Source organism: Dromaius novaehollandiae, chromosome W (assembly GCF_036370855.1).
Source record: "Dromaius novaehollandiae isolate bDroNov1 chromosome W, bDroNov1.hap1, whole genome shotgun sequence".
In the NCBI taxonomy this organism is placed as follows: Eukaryota; Metazoa; Chordata; class Aves; order Casuariiformes; family Dromaiidae; genus Dromaius; species Dromaius novaehollandiae.
Window position 1 is genome coordinate 54496639 of NC_088130.1, and position 23258 is coordinate 54519896.

General features: G+C 38.6%; 1 protein-coding gene across 5 annotated transcripts in view; it reads right to left on the minus strand.

Moving 5' to 3' along the window:
* Window positions 1-12194: 12194 nt before the first annotated feature.
* Window positions 12195-23258, minus strand: part of LOC135323500 (growth hormone receptor) — a 137285-nt gene continuing 126221 nt past the window's right edge. For all 5 annotated transcript variants that reach the window (XM_064500557.1, XM_064500558.1, XM_064500561.1 and 2 more), the window contains exons 7-10: window positions 20266-20437; window positions 18002-18092; window positions 15294-15363; window positions 12195-15031 (exon numbers count right to left, since the gene is read on the minus strand). In XM_064500557.1, the coding sequence (XP_064356627.1) occupies window positions 14060-15031; window positions 15294-15363; window positions 18002-18092; window positions 20266-20437 (1305 nt within the window). In that variant the 3' untranslated portion in view covers window positions 12195-14059. The remainder of the gene's footprint in view (window positions 15032-15293; window positions 15364-18001; window positions 18093-20265; window positions 20438-23258) is intronic.

Consider the following 23258-nt stretch of genomic DNA (forward strand, 5'->3'; position numbering starts at 1 on the left):
TTCGTCATTCGGTATTTACAAGTGTTTATATATATGTAATTTCATTAGCAAAGCAGTAGATAAAGATAGTTCTCTGCACTTAATGCACAATTGTCTCTTGTACCCACTGCTTCCTCAAAGGGACTAATGAAATAGCTAATTAGCTTTTACTTTCTTTACCAACAATTTTAAAGAATATATGTGACATTAAGAATTAATACTTTTCTCTGTAGGTTAGCTGTTTTCTTCTCTGTAAGTTAAATGAATAATTTTAATAATCTGTAACTGTTGTTACAATGCAATAATCATTATAATGGATTTTGAAACACACATTTAGGACATCAATTTTATAAAACAATTATGGATCTTAATATGCTATTGGTTAATAATCTAAATGTACAGTATGACTGCCAAGTCCTGATCTTTCCAGTCTTTATCATGGTCAGTATCTTTTCCATTTGTCTATCACCCTTTTCATCATGCTTTTAGAACTGTTTCTTTGTTTTTATTTTTTGTATTTCATCCTCTAAATTTTGACTGAGGAGGTAAGCTGAGGGAGCTGTCATGTTGCACACTGTATTGTTTATGTATTTGCCCACTGCATGGCATCATTTGTTCTTTTATAGGACAGGATGTGCTCAGCACTTGGCAGTGTTAGCCAGTAGTACCACAGGAAATAAAACTCTTGTTGAACTAAAACAGTAAATTCAAAATAATACGTTGTATTACTAGTATATTTTTTCCAGCAGGAAAACTCATCATTTTTATTTTTTTTATTCCCCCCACAATGACTCTCTCTCAGTATTCTTTATTATTGTAGCTGATGATCCAATTCTGGAAATTAAGGTTTCATTTTTGTTTCACATAACAGTGAAACACATACTAAAAACCAAAATAACATGAAAATTTCTTCTTAGATTACTAACTGAATATCTCAAATGAACATTAATTATTCAGTAATAGGAACTTTAAACAGTCTCACCCTTTTTCTGCACTTCACCCTTTTTAAAGACAGGCAACTAACACTTGCACTGAGTCTAACCTCACTTTAATCACTCAGTCTTTGAAGATCCTGGGGATACTGAAAAACACAGTTTCCAGATCAAAATGATCAGCACTCAAGTAGCACCTGGTGAATCCCATCGCCTCACCCGATCTTACAGAGGACTCACGACGATGGCAACAGGACGGGCGGCTGCAAACCAAGCCCGCTCCCGCCGGGCCATGGCGCCTCTACTGCCCTCCACTATCTCTGCAGCGACACCACACCAAGATGCGGCCCGGTGCGAAGCAAGATCTTCTCACAGCCTCTCAGGAGCGCCGGGCACCCGTGGCACCGCCTGCTGCTCAGCAGTGCACGGCCACAACCGAGAGAAGATGGCGGGTGAAGGGGCTCCCCACCCCGCGGCGACACCGCTCCGCCGCGGCGAGGCGAGGAAACCACCACGCGCCCCCGAAAGGCGGGAAAACAGCTCCGCCAGCGGAGCGTACCATTAGCGACCCTGTGAGGGGGTTCCTCCTTCTCCTCCCCCCGCCGATCCGCTGTTGGACTCGACCGGCAGGCACGTGCCGACTGTTGGCGGCGGGCGCGCGAGGCGCGGCGGGCGCTGCCGTTGCCCCGCCCTGCGGGGAGGGGGCGGTGCCGCGGGGGGTGAGCGACTGTTGGGGGTGCGCAGAGCAGCGAGGGCTGAGGGCGCGGGTGGTCCCTGGGGGCCGCGGCAGGTCTCTCGTAGGGGTCTCCGTTATGGGGGATAACTATCCCTTTGGGGGAACTGGGGACACGAGTGTGTTGTGCCGTGCACCCTCATGCTGTCTTGACATAACCGCAGTGCTTCGACTGCTCCGTCGCTCAAGAAAAACAGACCAAACCAATAAAACAAAACAGGAAAACACCTTAGAGGAGCATCCGTGGAGGTCCTGATTTCAGTCCGCTGTGCATTCGGTGAATGATTTTATCAAATGGCTCCCCACATCGACATTAACGTGAGGGATTTAATGTGTGCATGTTCCCTTGAAGAGCAGTCAATAGACTTTGGATGGGAGCACTTCTGTGAGCGACAGAGACCGATTGAGTCCCTTTATCTTTAGTTCTCAGCATTTATACTACGCTTGTAGCTATGGTTACCAAGCAGTGATACTCTCCTGGCCTATCACTCCTTTTCTGAGGGAAATTATCACAAAGAGCTTTTGAGAAAAGTTTCCAAGATACCCATGCTAGTGTGGGAGCATGCCACAAGGCTTGAGCCTGATCAGCTAGGATTTCTTATTACAATCAAGACCTTGTCTTGTCTGCAGGAAGGTTGCTATTTTTGGGCAACGTGCTCAGATGCTGCCACTGCGCTAGTGACTGAAGAGTCTGCGGCTGCTTTGGGTAGACTGGGAAATTGATGGTTCTGCCTAAATATGAAAAGGAGCAAGTTTCTCCATTAATTGTTCTGTTACTGAAATTTGATAGCAAATCCAGTTAAGATTACTCTGGCCTGAAATCTTTTATATCTTACCAGACTTTGTTAAAAGTAGACACATAGGACTGGAAGGGACCTGTTGTGTCACTGAATAACATCCCTATGAAACTGTAGGCAACCAAGCCCTATGGTTATACATGAAAACAAAACAACCTCCCCTTTCCCAGCTTCTTGCCACTTTACCACATATAGATTGCTTCTTTTCCAGGTTAACACTGAGCCCATGACCAAGACATGATCTGCCATATGACAATCCTGCCAGAAGCATCTGTATATGTTGCTTCATATCCTGCTTTATCATGGAAACAAACTGTCCTAGGGCAGTGGGAGCTCTTCTGCAGGTGCGTTCATAGCAGTTAAATGTAACTGTAGAAAACAACTCATCATCTGGATGGTCCTGCTAAGAGGTTCACAGAAAAACATTAAATATTTTAACATTTAAATGATCATTACGTTTCAAAGTTAGTAGCACTGGGTGATTAAGAGAATCACAGAATAATTTAGGTCAGAAGGGACCTCTGGAGGTCACCTAGTTCAAACCCCTTCTTCAAGCAGGGCCAGCTTCAAAGCTAGATTGGGTTGCTTATGGCCTTGTCAAGTTGAGTTTGGAGTATTTCCGAGCAGGAGATTGTTTTATGACATAATTTGAAAAGGTGTTGTTTTAGGCTAGGACTTGGACAGAAAAAACGTTGTTAATTACTTCATGAATGTAGATTTTTCAGAAAGAGGCTGTAATATTATATTCTTAGAGCTACATCTGCATGCTAGAAAAAGTGTCCTTGCTCTCAGAAGTGCTAAAATGTGCCATAGTGTTCCCAGATGATGCATTTTTGTTTGTAATAGAGAGGAAAAATGGTATAGCTTCAATGCTTGTTGATGCTAATCAGCTGAATGTTGAATGCGGATTACAAGCCATAGGAGTACGCAGGACTTTGAACATCTCCAGAGAAGCAACAACCTACCAGGCACAGTCACAAATGCTGTTCACAGGCAACTGTATGATTAGAAGGTCAGAGAGTTGTTGTCCACTGGGATATAGGCACAGCAAAAGTAATTAAAATCATTTTTGTGCATAGAGGATCTGCAGCTGAGATGCAAGTGGGAAAAGGAGGATTATGCCGTCATAACCATAGCACTAGATTTGACAGTCCAAGCGTGTTGCAATGGCTAACACTAAGAAGGAAAGGCATCCCCCTGTCATCCCCCAGTGAACTCTGCATTCTCTTTGTGATTTCTAGCACACTTATCCTGCTTCACTGGCCAGTTTTTACGAAACATCTTACAACCTTTTAGCTGTCCTCAAAAACTGCACCACCCCTAAAACCCTGCTTTAAAGGTTAAGTACTTTAATAAAAAATTCCAACTGTAATAGAATTATTTGTGGAGAAGACTAGATCAGTGCTTTAGTCAAACATCACAGTAATGAGTGCTCTTCTCAGGCCTGGAAAAAGGTGCACAATCACTCTTGATTGCTATAAAGATTAAAAAAAAAAAGACCTGAGTGGTGAGGAGTTTAAAGCACAGTAGACCACAGTGTATTGCACAGTCTGGCTTTTGTGATTATTTAGTGGTGGTTTTATTTTACAGATTGCATTCATAGGAAGACAGAGAATGAAGACTGAGATCCAATGCTCACGATTAGGCAAAAATGTTATGACAGACTTTGACACAGAAATACATAGCATAATAAAAGACAAGACTTGGGGGGACAGAGCTTTAAACTTATAAGAGGTTTAGCAGTCAGCAAATATTCTTTTGTTTTAGCTTCTAAAATACTGCTGCTAAACTAGTAAGCAATCTAGTAGTGCTGAATCCAAAATCTGAGAGTTTTTCTTTAGTTCATTTAGAGTTTATTCTATTTTTTTGCCTTTTTATAGGGTAGTAACTTCTCTGGCAAGACACTCAAGGAGTCTGGTGGTCACTAGAAATATGTTACATTCACAGTGTATTACGCAGGTAGGGTAGTATTTCGTGGCAGAAATTAGTCAGTAGCTGAGTGATGCTATAGCAATACAATGCAGCCTACAGAGGGCTTCTAACAGTGGGAAACACAAATGTATGTTATTGTGATAATGAGCATCCTTATAAGAGAAACTTCTCTGGGCCAGACAGCTATGAGATGGTAGTCCCAACCAGATTTCCTGTTCTCACAAACAGCATCATCTGTGTACATTGAAAATGTCATTGTTAGGCTGAGACTTGAGTAATTTTTATTGATCTTTGTTATTGTTGCATTTTCACATTCCTCCCTATAAGCCCAGTCATATCAGAGGAATGTAGCATCTGCTGTTAAAATACCAACAGTGATAATATTTACTAGAATTAAGGTTTGCAAAATTCAACTCAATTTACAAAATGATTCTTTTCGTATTATTCTAAAGAGCACATGGGAGGATGTGCATAGGTTTCAGCCTGCTCTAGACTGTTAGTGTCAGACTCATCACAGTAGTTAACATGCTACTGTGTCAGACTGCAGAGCAGTTTAATCAAATGGAGGAAGAAATTATACTACTGTGCATCTTGGGCATCAGAATTGTTTTTGCTATTATTATAGTCCTATTGATAAGGGAGTTTATTTTTCTAGCTGAGGAAATGAAAGGTGTTGAGTATGGGTTTGGTTCAGAGATGTCCGCTTCTGTTGTGTTCTCCAAAATTCTCTATATTTGTCCAAAAGAGAAAAACGTATCAATATATACAAATACATGTTTATTAACTATTTTAATATACTAGAATGCATTTAAATATAGATATTTAAGTGCATAAATATACATATATGTAGGCACCTTATAGCTGGAGCCATCAAACAACACAAAACATCACTTAGTTTTAGCATGTGCTTGAGTTGTTGTTTTGTTCAGAAACAGAAAAATAAGGAATTATTTTTTTCTGTGCAGCTTTTTTTTTTTTCCTCCATACTTGTGTCTTTTTGCCAGGCAAAAGATGACCTAATCCTTCTTTTATAGCTACAGTAATTGAAGAAATAATAGCTTAGCTTTAGTGTTTTTTAGTTTTTTAGTATCTATCAAAATACAAGTCTCATTACTTGTAACAGGACAGTGGTGGGCAGTAAATTTATAATATTGTTTATATAAATTCCACATTGTTGTAAACCTAACAGTAGTGGTCTGTGATGCAGGATGTACTAAAAAAAAAAAGAAGGTAAACACTAAGTAAAATGGAAATGAAACCTACTAAAATGTATATAATTCTGTGCCTCTGTGATAAACTTGATTTTGTAGTTTCCAGAAGGGGTTTTCAGGGTCAGATGTAAAATCACAGAGTCTTTTGTATTAGCTGTACCATATGCTTGACTTAAAATGGCTTTGGTCTGCCTTCTGAAATAACTTTGTAAGTGATTGGATGAATTGGATGAAAAATAACTCACTATATCATGCTGTCTACAAGACTTTGTCTGGAATAGCCTGTGTTTGTCTGCAGCATAACTTTTATTAAAATATTTGGCCATACAGTGTTGAAGGTAGACAGCATGTTCCAGCACTTTGCTGCATAGGCAGACTGGTACGTGCTGTTTCCAAGGGGAAAAAAAAGCCCCTCGTATTTAACTGGAGCCTGAGAGACCTTTACAGTCATTCAGCTCATCAGAACAATATTTTTTGTTCTAAAAGTCTCAACCATCACCCAAGCGGGAGTGAAAATATTAATTTGTAGCACAGCTTATTTGTTTTTTGTCTGACACAGATGCTCATTTATGTCGACTCAGTTTAGATTAAATTCTCTCGTTTGTATATATACATACGTGCATACCGATGCCCAAAGAGAAAGCATGTACCTGGATTAAATCATTATAATACAATATTACCAAATTTTATTCTATGCTGCAAGGAAGAAGGTATCTATCTACACACAGACAGATTCAGATATCCTTATGCCTTGAGAGCAACATAAATGTCTTCAGTAGTCAAGTATTTTTCATTAAAGTGTGTCAATATAATTTACTTTGTCTCATATTTTGGGAGAACCTAATTGTGCAAAAATATATTGTTGATTTTGAAGATATGCATCCATAAAACGTCAAGGCAATAAATAATTATTTATCCTTCTTGAAAGATTTTCATTTTATGAATTACCATTAACCGTTTGCACTGCAGCTGTGTTGGCATTGCAACCATGTCAGTTATGTTGCTCTGACTGTGCAAGCATATTAAAAGGGAGTCTTTGCTTGGAAGCATGTACCAGATACAGATATCACAGCCAGTTTAAATAGGATGTGACAAAGAAGATGGATGAACATTAGGTATGAAGAGCAGTAAAGAAAGAAGGACAAAGTCAAAATAATAAAAGCCAACAGAAATAATTGTATTGCTTCCACTGAATTCCTAAGTAAGCAAGAATGCATTCTGCCTTTCTCTTTTACATAACATTGATCTGTTGGCCTATTGATGAGTCAAACTGTAATAACTTTAATTAGATTTGCAGTAATTACGCTGTTTTTATAATTTATTTGTGATTCTGGGTGTCGTAATCCTAAAATAGAGCTAAAGTTCTCTTGACTGAGTCTTCTTATATTTCTAAAAATAAAAAACAAAACCAGGGTGCTAGTGAGTGTTTGAGCCACACAGCAAAACATATATTTGTGTGTGTCAGAAGCAAATTTTCTTAAATACATCTAAAACACTATAGGAACATGCTGCTTTGATAGGGACCACATTTTTGCGAGCATATTCTCTTGTCTAATTGATCCCATACAAAGCAAGCCATTTGGATAGCATTTTTCTTTCTTTGTCCTGGTTTATTTTCTCTGTTTCTCCCCCTTGCCCTGGCTCCAACCAATGCCTGTTACCACTTCTTCGACAGAAGTTAGGCAATGGGATAGTCTTGTGAGGAAGGAAAGCTTGTGTCAAAAGCATCATTTACTGCACTATGGTAGCAGGAAGGCAACTTGTGAAGACACCCAGGCTTGTATTTTCTTGTACTTCTGTTTGTGATAGTGTTCAACCATCAGTGCCAAGCTAAAAACATGCATTTTGCATCTAAGTAGTCATTTAATACATTACCCAATGAAGTCAATTCAGGAGGTTGTTATCATCGATTAATTGGTGATTGTTTGAAATCAACTGATTAAAAATAATCACATTCCAGGAAGAAAGCAACACCACTTTACAATTATTTATACTATAGAAGCAACAGACTTTTTATCCCTAGAGCTTTTCATAAAATAGGTCATTCTTTGGCCAGTCCGTTGTTGTAGTCTGACTACTATTACAAAATGTGTAAACTACAAACGGGCAAAATTTTACTTTTTTAAATACTGAGGGATTGCAAACCTAACTGTAGATAACAGATCTTTGTCCAGAATTGCAGTTTCTTCCATCAGCAATTTGGCTCAGGGAATTTAACTTAAAAGATTTCAGGCATTTCAGTGCACTAGCAAATTGTTCTGATTCCATCATAAAAAATATGCCATGACTTAAAGAAAGAATTTCAATGCATAGGTAAAAAACTAAGGAGTCTAAAGAATCCCACACAGCTAGGCCACAGATGGAGGACAAGGTGCTCGTAAATATCTTTACATTTCTGGGTAACAAACTTACGGAGCACGGACTGTCACTGAAGCAGTGTTGGCCCCACTCATTTGGTAGCAGTTTTGCTAGGAATCATGTTGCCTTTGGTAACTTTCCAAGCTTGTGCCTTACTCTTCTGAGGAAAGTACATTTAGTTGGCTCACAGAACTAGTTCCTGAAGAAGTTTTCCATTCAGAAGGGCAAGGTTGCTATTTCCTTAGTTTGTAACTAGAGGTGGTAGCTGTGCAGATAGCTGCTATAGAAAATAACAATAATAATAGATCAGGAAATTTAATTTCTTTCTTAGCATGTGAAAGCCATACAAAAACTGTATGGTTCTATAGCTGATGTCTTTCTGGTATAATGTCATAACATTTCATTTGAAATACAAATTAAAAAAATGTAAAATTAATGTTCTGTTAATTTTACTATTAAAAAAAAGAGGAATCAGTTTCCTGGCATACATAAGACTGAGGTGTCTCTTAGGAAACAGATTTTAATTCCTTCCACATGAGCTCAAAAGCAGACTAAGGACCGTAGTGGAAGCACGGGTTATTTCTGCCTCCTAAGCATCTGTGATTGGAGGCTACAGAAAGCTGACAGCTCTTCAACTTTGCTTTTACTCCCACTCCTTGAGGACAAGGCTCCCGCAGTCTCTTACTCCTTCCAAGCTGCAACAGTGGAGTTCAGCTATGTTCTCTCACAATTTACAACATGACATGGAAGGATCCTGTGCCTTCTCTGACTAATTTCAGGAAGCCAATGTATCATTAATCTGCTAAATTTCATATATTAGGAGAAAGAAGCTCACATTATACAAAAGGAATATTAAAACCTGTAGGAAAAAAATTAAACCTGTCAAACATTTATGTCAATTGACTGGATGCATTGATTTAAATAGCTGCATCTGCTTTTCATTACAACTACTGGCTACAGTTGTCATCCACACACCACTGCTACAACTCTGCATACAACCAATTACCCTGTGCATTGCTGATTCCTTTTGGCAGCCGCTCTGCTTCGCCTGATTCTCTAAATCAGTATTATTGTTTTCCTACTCTTCCATCTGTTTTTGAATGTTGCCTACTCCCTCTAATAGCACTGATTAGTGAAGGTGAGGAAATGCCAAGGTGCTTAAGTAATATACAAATCATGGAAATGGACTTGGGCTACATCTTGCTTTTGTTTGGCCTAAGGGCATGGTTTCTATGTCAGCTAAAGCTTTGGCTGTGTGTAATGTATTACTTTATTAAGATTAGTCAGAAAGCAAAATTTGTGCAATAAAATTAAACAGAGGGAGTTCCAACAGAGAAATACATCTAGTGGTATCTCTTCAAAGTCAATCATCTATAAAAGCTGGTTAAGTTCTTACCAATTTCATTCTCTTGGTGAATTAGGATATTCTTCTGAATTATAACTAAAAAATATCTAATGAAAAAGTAATCCTCTGTGGTATTTACCTCTTTGTCTCCCCATTCTCCCAAAGTTTGCATTGCTTCTTTAATAAATGTTTTTAACTTTTTTTCTCTCTTTCTTGGCAAGTAAGTCAATCTGTCACCCTGGGTCAGGCACTCTCTTTTTTTACAGGGCAGTGTGGTAATAGCCCCTGAGCTATCATATCTCAGTGCCAGCAAAAAAAAGTCGCCTGTGGCTACACTTCATACGGCTTTCAGTTTTGCTTTGAACCAGAGCATCATTTCCATTTGTTAAGACCTTGCTGATACATAGAAATTTGCATATACTAAGCTGTGAATGACAGTAGAGTGCTCCCAAGTTGGATTGCCATCCTAAACTTGAAGCTTTCTAAAAATGGTGCGTCTGTAGAACACCTCCCGTTCTCTTTAATGCTCTTACTGTTTTGAAAAACAGAGCATGTCTTTGACAACGTTAATCTTCATCCATAAAAACTGAACAGCTCTCATGGCCTGCTGATCTCTCCTCCTGTATCCTGGAAATGCATGTTGAGCCATTGTGCATTATTGTGTTTTCCAACAAAATACTCCTTGCTTATAGTGTCCCTCTGCAAAGTTTGTGTCTTTTCTCCTTCCATAGTTTAGCTATTGATTAAACTTAGACAATAAAAACTTAGTTGGCATTTTGTTATGTTATGATTAGAAGTATTTCTAAAAGAATGAATTCTGTCACTTTTTCTTTGAATCATATGTCTAACATTGGGACAATATATAGCATTATATCTCTATATGGGTAAGAGAGGAGATAAAAAATTACTGGTCCAAAGGCTCTTTCTATAGACATCAGATGTTTTTTTCCCCACCTCAAAGAAAAGGTGGAAATAAATAAGCACGTTGCTTTGCAACAGTGTAATATAAGCTTTTCCGTATCTGACAAGCATGTGCTGAAATAATATGTAGCTGTGTTCAGTAGAAAAATAGTGAACTGCCAGGACAGAAAGAGGAAATGGTCAGACAAAACTGCAAGTCTGGCACTCAAGTGTCTGTTCTAAGCACCCGCACGTGAACAGTGCACACAGACTGCTGTCACTAAGCATGTGATCACTTGAGCTGTGTTACTGCCATAGGGGGCCCAGGTTAGCTTTCCACAGTCCTTTTAAGCTGACCTAGGTGATAGCTGCCACCAAAAGAGGTCACTTCACCTTCCTGCAAACACACACCTACCTTAAGTTGTATATTCCTCCTGCCTCTTCCACCGGCATGACTGAGCTGCATGAGAGCTGTCTTGGCTAAAAAGATACTCCTGGGAAGACCCTCTAGCTCCTCCCTTCCTTTTCTCTTGTCCACGTGGTCCTGCCTCTCTTCCCTGCTGCTCGCTGGGGACTTTGCCAAATCACTTGAATTCATTAATCAACAGAAAATGGCTTCTGATATTTTGCTCCCATAATTATTTCAGGTTTTAGAGAGTTAGATCAGCTCATGAAGAAGTCTGGAGAGCACAAGGGCTGGCACAGGTAAGCAAGGGGAGCAGGAGTCCCCCCTGTGGCAGTGGTGAGTCACTGTGTTCATTCTTTGCCATCTCTTATCTTCCTTCAGTCCAGCTGTGAATCCTCAGACTCCCACTGAAGCACAAGCATTTTTAGAGCCTTATGAAAGGCATAAGCCTCTTGAAGCTTAATTCTTCATGTGGCAGGTGTAAGCTGTGTATTTACTCATCATTTTAGTTAATTTGCATTGAGTTCTAAAGAGAAAGTTGTTTTTACACAGAGCATAAGCAGTGAGAAAATGCCAGTAACTCTCTCTGGCCTAGCTTGTCCAGAGGTGTCAGCTAAGGTGAAATTCAGCTCAGCATTAAGATACCTTAATTAATACACCCATTTTGGTGTATGAATGTGAGCAAGATGTCCAAGCTGCCATTATTGTCTGAAGAGTCAGGAACACTAGTCAGCCCATCTAAAGCAGACACTTGTATTTGGTCAGCTAAATAACTCTTTAGACTCCACTAGCTATAATGGTAACTTAGACCTACCTGACACAAAAAACATTTATATTCCTGGAGCTGTATCCTTCCGTGGGGGATTAATTCAGTTGCCAAAACATGGGCCTCTGCCGTGATTAGGCTGAGACAGGACCTACAAGAGACCTGTGCTGTTCTGGACCAGCAGCTGGAAGCCAGGCTGCATACCCTAAATGATACTGGACTTCTATGTGTAGGCAGCTGAATCATATTCTGATTCCCTTGGGAGGGAGGGGTTTACCCTTATCTGGTTGGATTCTTCTAACAGCTCCCTTGATTTCGGTTGATACAGAAGATGGGCAGTAGTGCATTACTGAGTTACATGCTGAGAGACATTCAAGATACAGCAGTTTTCATAGAGACGGAATCATTTTCAGAGTTCATATACTGCTAGGACCGATTCCCTTTAACTATTGGTGTAAGTAACTAATGAGATTTGTCAGAATATGAGATTTGTGATTCAGCTGTAGGTGCAAATCTTGAACTAGTACAGCTTACTTATTTGCAATCACAGGCTGTTCCCACAAAAGGTAAACTGGGCTGCTAAATCAGTAACACGTCTCGGGCAGTTCTGGGGACAGCATGTCCTATCTCCGTCTATAAATTTAGGTCTGTGCTTCTATTTTTAGCTGTTTACATATCAATCAGTGAAAATATGGATCCCAGTTGGCCTTGCTTCTATACAAAGCAAGCTGCAATCTACTTTATTCAATGAGAAATACTTGATTTCTCCTGATAAAATCTCTACACTCCATAAAAATTTAATTATCTGCAACAAAACACATTGTGCCGGGACAGATCAAAGACAATACATTTATTAAACTTTGAGAAAAACAAACAAAACACTGACATAAGGAAAGTTAAATAGAAACTGAAAGACACAAATCTTCTGACCGGCATATAATGGCTTGTGTGACCAGTAAAGTACCAAAATGACATTCTGAGTTTGACTGAGGTATTTATCTATTTTTGGCAATAGAAACAGAGTAAGAAACTTCTTCCAAACACACACATAGGCATTAATTTTATTAGTGTCTATCATCTATGAAATTTTATATGAAACTAAATAATGTAGCTGTTAGAAAAATATAGCAGCAAATTAGCAGAATATCTAATGCACATTTACCATAAAGTCCGTGCTAAACTTAAAAATCCCTCCCAATAGTTGGGCCCGGTCCTGTAGCCCTTGGTCACACAGAGAACATCAATGAATTCAGTGGGAAACATCATGAGCAAGAGCTGCATTTGCTGCACTTCATAAACTTCTATTCAGGTAAGAGAAAGGAAATGAACATCCCTATTTGCTTTCTAAGTAGTACTTCTGCTACGATGGAACTATGGCCTGCTAAGGTAACTTCTGAAGCAGTAACAGTTCATTGCAAAGCTCTGTAAAGTTCCTAATATGCTTAAGAACAAAAAAACCTTCTCCACTGAGTTCTGTTTTTCTCTCTTTTCCTTCTGAAAGCCTGTCTAATGCAGTCAGAGGAGATGCTGTTAAGCTGCAAAAGAGATAAACGCTTTTGAACAATACTGTATTCAATTCCCTTGTTCCATTGATGTCATTTAATCCCAGTATAGCTTCAAAAATGAACTGCTGGCCAAATCCTGAAGTCCTTATTTTATCTGTTTAATCAGTACTTTATGTGGCACAGACTAATGAATACCGTGATAGCTTTGGCTGTAAGAGGGCTTCAGAACTTGGTCAAATGTGAAAAGATTATGCTGCTAAATCACTAGAGCTTATTCATGTGTGTTTCAAAATTGTTCAATGAAAGTGTAGTTCTACACTGTTAAATATTGTGGTCAACAAAAACTTGCTTATAAAAAAGTATATTATTAGTATTAACCAGGATCTGATGAAGCAGAAAATATCATTTGCCCAAATATTCTGTATATTTTAAAGTTTTCTACAAAACTTTGAATTTAATGTATATTTGTATATTAGTTACTGTAAGAAAGTAATAGGATCAGTTACTGTAAGTTCCTACAATATTTCAAAATTTCTCTATAGGTTTCTTTGGAGGTATAAAATGACTGTAAAAAAATCTATTATTTTTTCTTTTTGCTGCAAACAAAACTTTTATAAAACAGAAAATACTTTTCTAAGATTGCAGCAATTACATTGCTTAGATGGGTCATCATAATTAAACTACAGTGTGTAGTGTAATATAAAACATTTATGCTTTTATGACTAAAATATTAAAATATATTTTATTAATTTATATAAATCAAAATAAATGTGTTCTTTATTCAAGCTACTTTTGTTTTTTCACCTACATGTTCAGTTCCCAATCACTGATATAAAGATCTCTGCCAACAGCATGATTTTTATTAAATTCTTAGACTTTAAACCACCTGATTTTTAGCTTTATCAAAAAGCACGATTTACTGTACATTAAACATAGTAATTTCAATGCTTAGTATCACAAAAATCAACACCCACAATAACAAGACAGTCACTGCTAGTAAAACAGTCTCAAGACAAATTCATAGATAATATTTACAGAACACAATAGGAATATTTTGATGAATATTTTATGTTTCAACATTTCAGATAAAATTATAACAACCACAAGAAACTTTTAAACTTCATTTTGGTTTCAGCATACAAGTCCAAGCTGACTCTCTGCCGTGAAATACTGCATACACCTAGTCAAAGAAGAGCTATGGCATGATTTTGTTCAGTTGGTCTGTGCTCACATAGCCACAAGATACGTTAAATTCTTTGTCTGGCACAGGCAGCGCAGTTGCATTGAGCACAAGGCCTTGTGGAGAGTGAACTATATGAATAGAAGTATAGTCTGGGACAGGCATCTCCAAACTTGGGGTTTCTGTTGCTGCACCTCCAAGATTGACACCAGTAGTGGTAAGGCTCTCTGTGGTGAAGTAAGCGTCCTCATTACAGCTTTGCTCCTGAACATGTGGCTCATCCTCTTCGTGCGAAGTCACAGCAATACATTTTTTCACATCTGCCTCACAGAAGTAGGCACTGTCCATGGTGAAGTTTTGTTCTGCGCAGCCTTCACACTCCGCTCTCCCCACCTTGGATTTCTGCCCGGGTGAGAGTACAACACTGCCTGCTGGAGTAATATCACTCACTTGTGCATAAAAGTCAGTATTTGTCATAGAATTCTGGTTACTTAGCTGGGTATGGACTGATGGACTAGCTGATTCAACGCTGTCAGCAAAAGGTGGCCACAACTCGTTATTTTCACACTGAATTTTAGCATTTTTAGTATTAGGCGCTTGGGTGTCTGTGTCTAGGATTAGACTAGGAAGTGACTCGTTATCTTTCCTATCAAGGCACAACAGATCCTCTTCTTTTTCAGTTATCTTCTTGAACTGATCAATATCAGAGATGGCATCACATGTGTCACTAGCACTGAAGTCTGTCTCTGGAATATCTGGTTCACAACAACTGGCCCGTCCAGAATCATCATCCTTTGCCCCCAGGCAACTGTGTGATTTCAGATGATCATCAGTTAGGAGCCTGTCGGTATCTGAACCTCTGTTCTTTTCATCAGGGTCCTCTATGTCCAGCTCAATAAACTCAACCCACAAGTCGTCATTGTATAGCTGTGTCTTGTAGCTGTCATGGCTGGCTAAGATGGAGCTCACTTCATCTAGCTTTCCTTTCTACAAAGCAAGAAAAAATTAATGTTATAAAGGAATGAGTAAAAATGTTCGTGCTCTTTAAGATGTTAACTTAAGGAAAGATAACTGTAGTTGATGTAATAATTGCAAGGTGTGTTCTTCTGTACTTTATGAAAACTGATTTTATGCCAACTCCCCTCGTTTCATGATTTCTTTCTACACAACTGTTCTGCCTGGGAGAACAACTGTCACCTGGTACTACTGCAATGATTCCCACTCAGAAGATTTTAGAGCATAACATTACCTTTAGGAGATCGGGGTCAATCCCTTTAATCTTTGGAACTGGCACAGGAGGAAAAATCAGCATTTTTAACCTGGAAAAAAAAAAGATGGTTTTTAATTTGAAATGGTCCTTTCTGAGGACTTCAGAAATAAGGGAGTTTTACATTGCATTTATACTTATTTACTTCAAAACTGAAATGCTGGAGGATTCAATTTAAAATAATTCTAAGGAGAAAGTTTGTTTCCATCTCTCATTCCAAATAAAAAACAAGCTTTTTGCAATCTGCCTTGTTGAAATAACGTACATTTATGCTGGACTCCATTCTGGACTCCAGTCTTTGATAATTTAATGCTCTATAAAAGGAGAGTAAATTCCCAGAGCACTGTCAATAGTTTTCCTTTCTACATAATTTAAAAAGGAACCTAATACAAGTCTCAGTGTTCAGTGTGACTTTCCTAAAGTTTTTTTTTTTTTAGGAACAAGGTAGTCTTGTAGAAGGCCAATAAATACAAGTAAGGGAACAGAGAAGGGGGAGTTGGTGAAAAGCAGTGAATTACTTTAGAACTAATAAACAAAACAACTGAAACACAACTGCAAAAATTTAGGCTAATGTTTTGCCATCTCTGTGATCCTGCTGTCTTCCCAATTAGTAATGTAACAAGTAATTTATAATAACAGCAGTCTGGGTTTTATCCTTGTAGAAAAAGAACTAGTCACTTTCGCATGCATGATTACTTACTACAGAAATAGGTATTATTCTAGCCCTTCATAAAACAAGTAAAGTTCAAATTATTTGAGGAGAAAAAATCCAAATAGAAAGATGATTTTCCATTAATAATAATCCAATAATAGTGGGTCATGCCTCATCTTCTCCATTTTACCTCCTTGCTTCTTTTGCAAATGGATGAACTGTACTTCCCAAAAGGAAAATCCAGCATTCTCTTTATACTGCATCACTTGCCTATTTGAGAAAGTGAGTAAACTATGAGGACAGAAGATCCAAATCCAAATAGTAGTTTTGCTGTATTGTTAGTGACCTTGGCAAGACTCAGGAAGGATCTGAGGAGTCTTTAGAAGTGCTAGAGAGAGATTTAGGCACCTTCTGCTTAACTAGGGAAGGCCCAAATTCCCCAGGTGTTTTGTTTTTTTGGCAGGCATTGCCCAGTAAGTTAGAATGACAGCCAGAAATCCACTAACTTTCCACCTAGTTCCTGGACGGGCTGTGCTTGCTATGCACTGGCCATGCTCTCAGAGCAGCTACAGGACTGAGCGCTGCATCTAATGAAACAGCTGAAAATTCCTACCACTCACTGCCTGGAGAAATCATTGAGGAGGGAGAACAAGGCTCAGTTCCTTTTGTATCCTCAGATAGTTCGAACCTGCATCTCTCAACTCTAAAGAGAATGAGCTAACCACTAAGGACAGGGCATCTGTCCTAGGGAACCTTGTTTGGATCTTGTGAGGTCAGAGTTGAGGGAAATATGAATTGGTATCTGGTATCCTGCAGCTACTGGATGAAAGTGAACCTTGATATTTTTGCATTAAGGGAAATCTATGCAGCCTGCTCCTCTACAGAAGTTCCCACTCCCACCACCACAAGGAAAGGGTAAAGGCTAACAGGTCCAGAAAAGCTTTCCAGATAAAGGGCCCTCAGTGGAGGAAAGCCTCCTCCAATAATCATGATTAGCATCTAAGATAAGAAGGAGCTGTGATCAGATATGCTTCAACCCTCAGCATTTTCTGTGAACAAGACCAAGCCACTCCTTGCTCAGTGTGCTGACTTTAGTAAGCTCCAGGTCCTACATGTGAGTTGCTCTCTCCCCATTCTGACACATGTAGATTTTCTCATGCATTGTATCAGGAGTCTTGATGTTAGTTCCAGATCGGGATGCTACTACAGGGAGTGGCTGCCTGTAAGTTAAGCATTGCCAAAGCTTAGAGCTTCTTGCCTAAATTATTTTTTTAGAGCTAGCTCAAACTGCACCCATTGCTCTGTCTTGTTTTCATTTCAATGATTTGCTGTCATTCTGGTATGTGAAAAACACCTCAAAGGTCATTTTCAGAGCTTATATACAAGAACACTGACATGCATGGGGGATTGACCATGATACTGCTCCATAATCTAGGACAGTACTGCCATGACATCCAAACTGAATTAATTCTGCCAAAACCTATCCCTGAACACATATTTTAGGCAAAGAATTCACTTTAAAACCATTGTGTCATTTTTATAAATGACACAACCCTGAGCTTTGTTTTGTTTTAGTCATGTTATTTATAGGAGCAGCAATCTTTCTACAGAGACCAAATACTGCCTTATGACTCAAGCTCTTTCCCTGGGCTCAGTGAAGAAATAGTCAGTGATCAGATGAATAGTCCAAGAACAACAAATATATTGACATATGTTTGTGTGAAATTTTTGAACAATAAGTGTGTAAAATAGTATTTACAAAATTTGAACAGACTAAAAACCCAACCCTATTCAAAGCCTAAGTAAATTAGCCAAATAAATACTGTGCTATAAAATGCTCTGCAGTCTAAAAGGAACAGGAACTGTCACACTGCCACTGCTCAAGGCCCAGTGCTTATAAATGCCAGCATCCATGTAGCTTAAGAGTATGGGAAACAATCCCTCAAATAGTTTCTAGTCCCCCAAATTTAAAAAAATTTGAAGCACTCTATTTTTTAAACTACAAGTAAAGAAAACCTGGCAGATAAAAACTCCCTACCTTGGTTGTTTAGACAACAGGATTAAGATCACTGTTACAGCCAGCCCACATGCTCCAAAGATGACAACTAAGAACCAGGGAAACTCAATTTCTGAAACAACAGAACAAAAACTTATTAGCAGGAATCTGCATCTCTGTTGCATCTTTAATTTCAACGATCTCTTCTGCTGTCCGAGGATTCCAAAGCCATAAAAACTGATAAGAGAATTTCTGGTTACTTAAATGTGAAAATTTTGTATTATGCAGAAACAAAAATACCCTTTGTCTCAAAAGTTTCCATATTGCATCTGTGAGTCTACTTAGACTCCTTGCAGAAACAGACTGGGCTTTTTAATATAAACAAAATCCTAGCAGAGACAACACAAGAAGCAAAAACAGTCATGAGAGGAACATTTTGCCTGCTTGGAACATGCTAGTAGTCGTGACAGCATATAATGCTGCAGACCATGTTACTGCTTTTGTCAGCCAAAACTGAGTGAACACAATCTATAGTGTGTAATTCTACTCAACTATAGGCAAACCATCCCTCTCTCACAAACTAAAACATGGTTGTGTCAAAAATCATAACACTACTTTTTCAACAGCGGAATATTAATTATGTTGGGAGCAGTGTCAAATGCAAAAAAATATGATTTCTTTTCCTCTTTTTATTTACATTGCAGATCGTTACAAGGAAAGAACTTAGCTGATCGATAACAGTGGTTTGGTAGGAATAAAGAACAATGCTGATAAATGAAATGTTTTCGCTCTTAAATACTGGTAATTACATCATACTCAAGCTGGCACTGTAGAAAATACAAAGTATAGAAAAATTTCTTCTGGCTGTAGCCTTACATTCTCCTCATTTGTTCCCAATGTTAAGTTTTCCATACAAACGTCACTTATTTTTGTGGCCAAGAAGTACTGGACAGGGAGCTTTAGGGTTCTATATATGAATATAAATATATGGCCTTTTTGGGGAAAAAAAAATTCAGGCACCGGTTTTAGCCCACTGTTCACAGCTTAGATTTTGACTGGACATGTTTTGAAGCATGAGTATTTAAAGTTTTATGCGGATAGGCCTATGTTAGACAGGTCCCTGTTTTAATAGAGGAGTAGTAACTCATTGTCATGTCAGTGAGAGCTGTGAATATCCTGCTGCTTTGAAAAATTTGAAGATTACATTCAAATTTAAATGCTTAACTTTTAACACTGAAAATTTCAAGTTTACTTCTATGTTCCTAAAGGTGAAGTACCAAACAAGCAAAAATAAATTTTGCCACACCATAGTATGCTGTTTCAATTTTCTTGTGCAGAGTTTCCAACTTAGTCCCAATCCAGCAACTCAATACATGGAGGGGAAATAATCCATCAAATCAGATCACTGCTGCTGTGTGAGACATACAGATATCCAGGTTGTAGTGACTGAGGAAAACGGTAAAAGTATGACAACTTAGATTTTCATAGTATTTTCTTTTTGTTCATATGAAAACTGTGACAACTTAATTCAGATTGATTTGGGGTAACAAAAATAATGCCAGGTATTCATATAAACTAGGCATGAAAACTATTAATGTAAAAAGTTAAATAAGGAGAATCTACTTATGTCTGGTTTTATTTAACACCTCCACTAATATTCTAGAAAACAAAGTGAAACAGCCTGTTAAAAGAATTTGGTGAAAAGATCATATTTTGAAGTGTTAGTTTAGTAGCTCAGACCTGAAAATGCTTTAGGATAAGGCATTACCTAATTCTTTTAATAGAGAAAAGGTGCCCAGCAGTTGTTTCTTCTTCTATCATATTTAATAGTACTTTAAAAACAAGTACAAGCACAGAAGCAAGAATTGGGAAAACACTATTCCTGATAGTTTCAGGCAGCTCAGGAAAGCACACCACAGTTCTGATAACAGACTTAGCCAGTTGTATAGAAGTGACAATTCTCTTCTTCACTTCTGGAGTGATCAGTTTACACAATGAAGTATGAGATTTGACTGTCTTTATTTTAGGCTCTATGGTGTGGGCAACAGCAGTTACTATTTCTGATTCTTGAAGCTATCCATATTTTTGCTCTCTGAAGAGCTGGGAGTTTTGCTGAGTTTACTTCTGAACCTGTATATGAAGTTTGTACACTCTCAATCTCATCAAATGAGTTTCACGTAATAGGCTGAATTACCAATTCATTCAGGTATAAAACATGAAAAGAAAGGAGAAATTAAAAAAAAAAAAAGAAAGACAAAAGCACAGCAATGCTTATAAAAACACTTTGCTACATTTTGCGTAATTACCTTCAGCACAATGAATAAATTCAACGCCTGTTTGAGAAAAAGATACATAAAGGATTTCACTGAATTCCCCAAATTTTTCAGAAGTACGTTGTCTTGATCGAACTCTTATCTCATAATCTCTTCCCATCTTCAGAGAGTACAGTGGAACCATTGTTGAGAGCCTGGGTTCTAACTGTAAAGACAGAATGACCGTGATTGATTTGAGTTGTACTTGCAAATTTATTCTGCTGCTTCATTTCAAAAATAAGCATTGGAAGGCATTTTTGCTACTTGGAACCTTTAAGGGCACCACAAGAAGAGTTCAGAGAAAATTCACACCATTTACTTTGGACTTACTAGCCATCAGACTCCGCTGTGATTCAGGAGACCAAGGTGGAGAATCCAAGTTCTCTGTAAGTCCAGTCAATGAAGAAAGGCAGCTGCCCCCAGTTATATGCTGTAAGTAGGTGGTGTGAATATCTCCCAATGATCTTATCAAGTTGTAAATCTTTTTTTGCTGTTATAACACACCATTACTGACTTCACAATGCCAAAAATCTTGTTAAAATAACATGAAAGTCCTAAAACTACTGCAATCCCCACTACAGAATCTATCTTAAGAAAGAAAATGACTTAAAGGCCTTCTAGCCAAATTTATTACGTCTTACAAATCTGCTTTTTTTTGAAAGACTGCATAGCTCCCAAAATCTTCAACTATATATAAATGGGATAATGCATAGAGACACTAGTAGAGCTGGGATCAGACTACAGTTCTAAAGACTTTCACATTTAAGTATTAAGTGCAACATACTTGGATATTGCTGCATACCAAACTACGTGGGAAGTCACACTGGAGGTCTTAATACGTGAAATCTCTCCTTATATTCCTCTTCTACAGAATATGTTTTCTCACTCTAACAGACCAGCACAAGTATACAAAAAATAAGGAAAATGTGAACAAAATATAAATACACCTGGCAGATGTTATATTCTACTTTCATTTCAGAATCAAGGATAATACTGGCAAAAATGATCATGAGCTAGGAGTTAAAACAGCTGGAAAACAATAGCCCTTGGGGACTTAAAAGAAGGTTCAACAATGCAATCCTACTATTACTGTACCTGCATGACCTACAACATGAAACACATTCTGATGGTTGCTATGATCTGTGGAGTACTTGTGATCCTTAACACCTCTAAATTGAAGTGTTTTGAGTGCTAATCAGTCAGATTTTGCAAGAGGCAGTGATCACAGATTCCTTTTCTCTGCCAGTGGTTCAGAGCAAGATACTGGAGAAATACTGCTCTGCATCACAGAAGTTTTTATAGTGTTGAAGGCGATCCAGCTGGAAAGTGGCAGGGAGGGAATACAATCTACACTAACCCACTAGCCCATTTTACTTATTTCATGCTGTGAAGCCACAAAGAAATAGTACACTAAATTTTTACACTAGATGCTTTTTATTGAGACAAAGTAGATTCTTATGACAGGGATGACATGCTAGGCCACATAAAGTTGTATGTACCCCAGATAATGGCCAAAGCACGTGGAAAGGGCAGTATACAGGCTGAAATGGAGACCTGAAAAATATGAAGTATAATTACTGCAGCTGTGTAACTGAAATGACCTGAACTTGCTAGAGTTGCTAAAAAAACAGATAATTGATTAATAGGCAGGATATCTCTAATTCATCAACGGACTAACAAAGGTTTACATAAGACACCTGGATGGTGCAAGACATATAGACTGAAGAAGGTACAGCATGAACTGAATAGAAGGTGCTACTAAGGAATAGCATGTGTCATATGGATCAAATCAATTAAAAACTGGATGAGAGAGACACGATAAAAGATAACCAATAAAAATGAATGACAGCACATAGGAAATGCATGTAAAGTATCTGAAAGGGAGCTTGGAATCAGACTGCTGGGCTGCTGGACCCTGCTGCACGTGGTTTAGTTAGTGCACACTGTTATGCCTGTGACTACCATACTGTTCAGACTATGGAAACGCGACAAATCTGGTGTGATGCTGAGCTGTGCAATTGCCCAGCTTGTGTGAGTCTAGTCCCTGAGAGAGGGGGTGAAAACAAAGCAACTGTTTGTCAGCAGCAGGCCAGAGCCCCCAGGGCACTGAGGGTGCCCACTGGGGCAGCAGCACTGGAGGCAGAGTCTGGCCCAGATGCAGCAGCCAACGCCGCAAGCGAACCACTGGCTTTAACTGCCCCTGGTGGAAAGAACAGTGAAAACTGGGAGAAGCGCTGTACCGGGGCACGGTTCAGAGCGCAAAGGGTGGGTGCAGCATGAGGTGGGGCACCCATACAGCACAGTACTCCATGGGGAGAGCAGGCTGTCTATCTAATGCAGGGTTGGCACCCCCCAAGCAATCCGCCCTGCCCCTCAGGAAGGCTGATCAGCTCAGTCACAGTGCTGTACAGATGTAGCTATAGACTTCAGCTCTGCAGTCGGTACATCATGCTTTGCTGCCCTAAGAATACTTCACTGCAATGTAAAATTGACCTTTTCCAGCAAAAATACAACAAGATAAGATAGCCAGCAGTGAGTCCTCTCTAGTCCAGTGGTCTTCACTGAGGACTGACTTGTGATCATCAATGTCATCCCACATCAGGTAGATTTGGGCCTGTGTTTTTTTGTAAATAAATCAAAAGATCAACCCAATCTAAAATATGATAAATACTAGAGGAAAATTAGACTTTCAAGATTCCCTATTTTGTATACATTTTTAGGCATTTCATTGTTAGTCACTTCACTTCTAGATCATCGCTCTTCACTGTTGTTCATATGACAAGCGAGTTTTCACACCTTATTAGAAGAACACAACGGCCTCACAGAGACTGTATAACTATTGCCACTCATAATTAGCAAACTCGCACTGACGAAAGAGGGGTAGACTTTTAGTCTAGTGAATGAAATGGGCAACACTACACGATAAGAGTAGAATTTTAAAAAGATACTCAACAAAGAGCTAGTAACAATAGCAAAAGCTTTTCAAA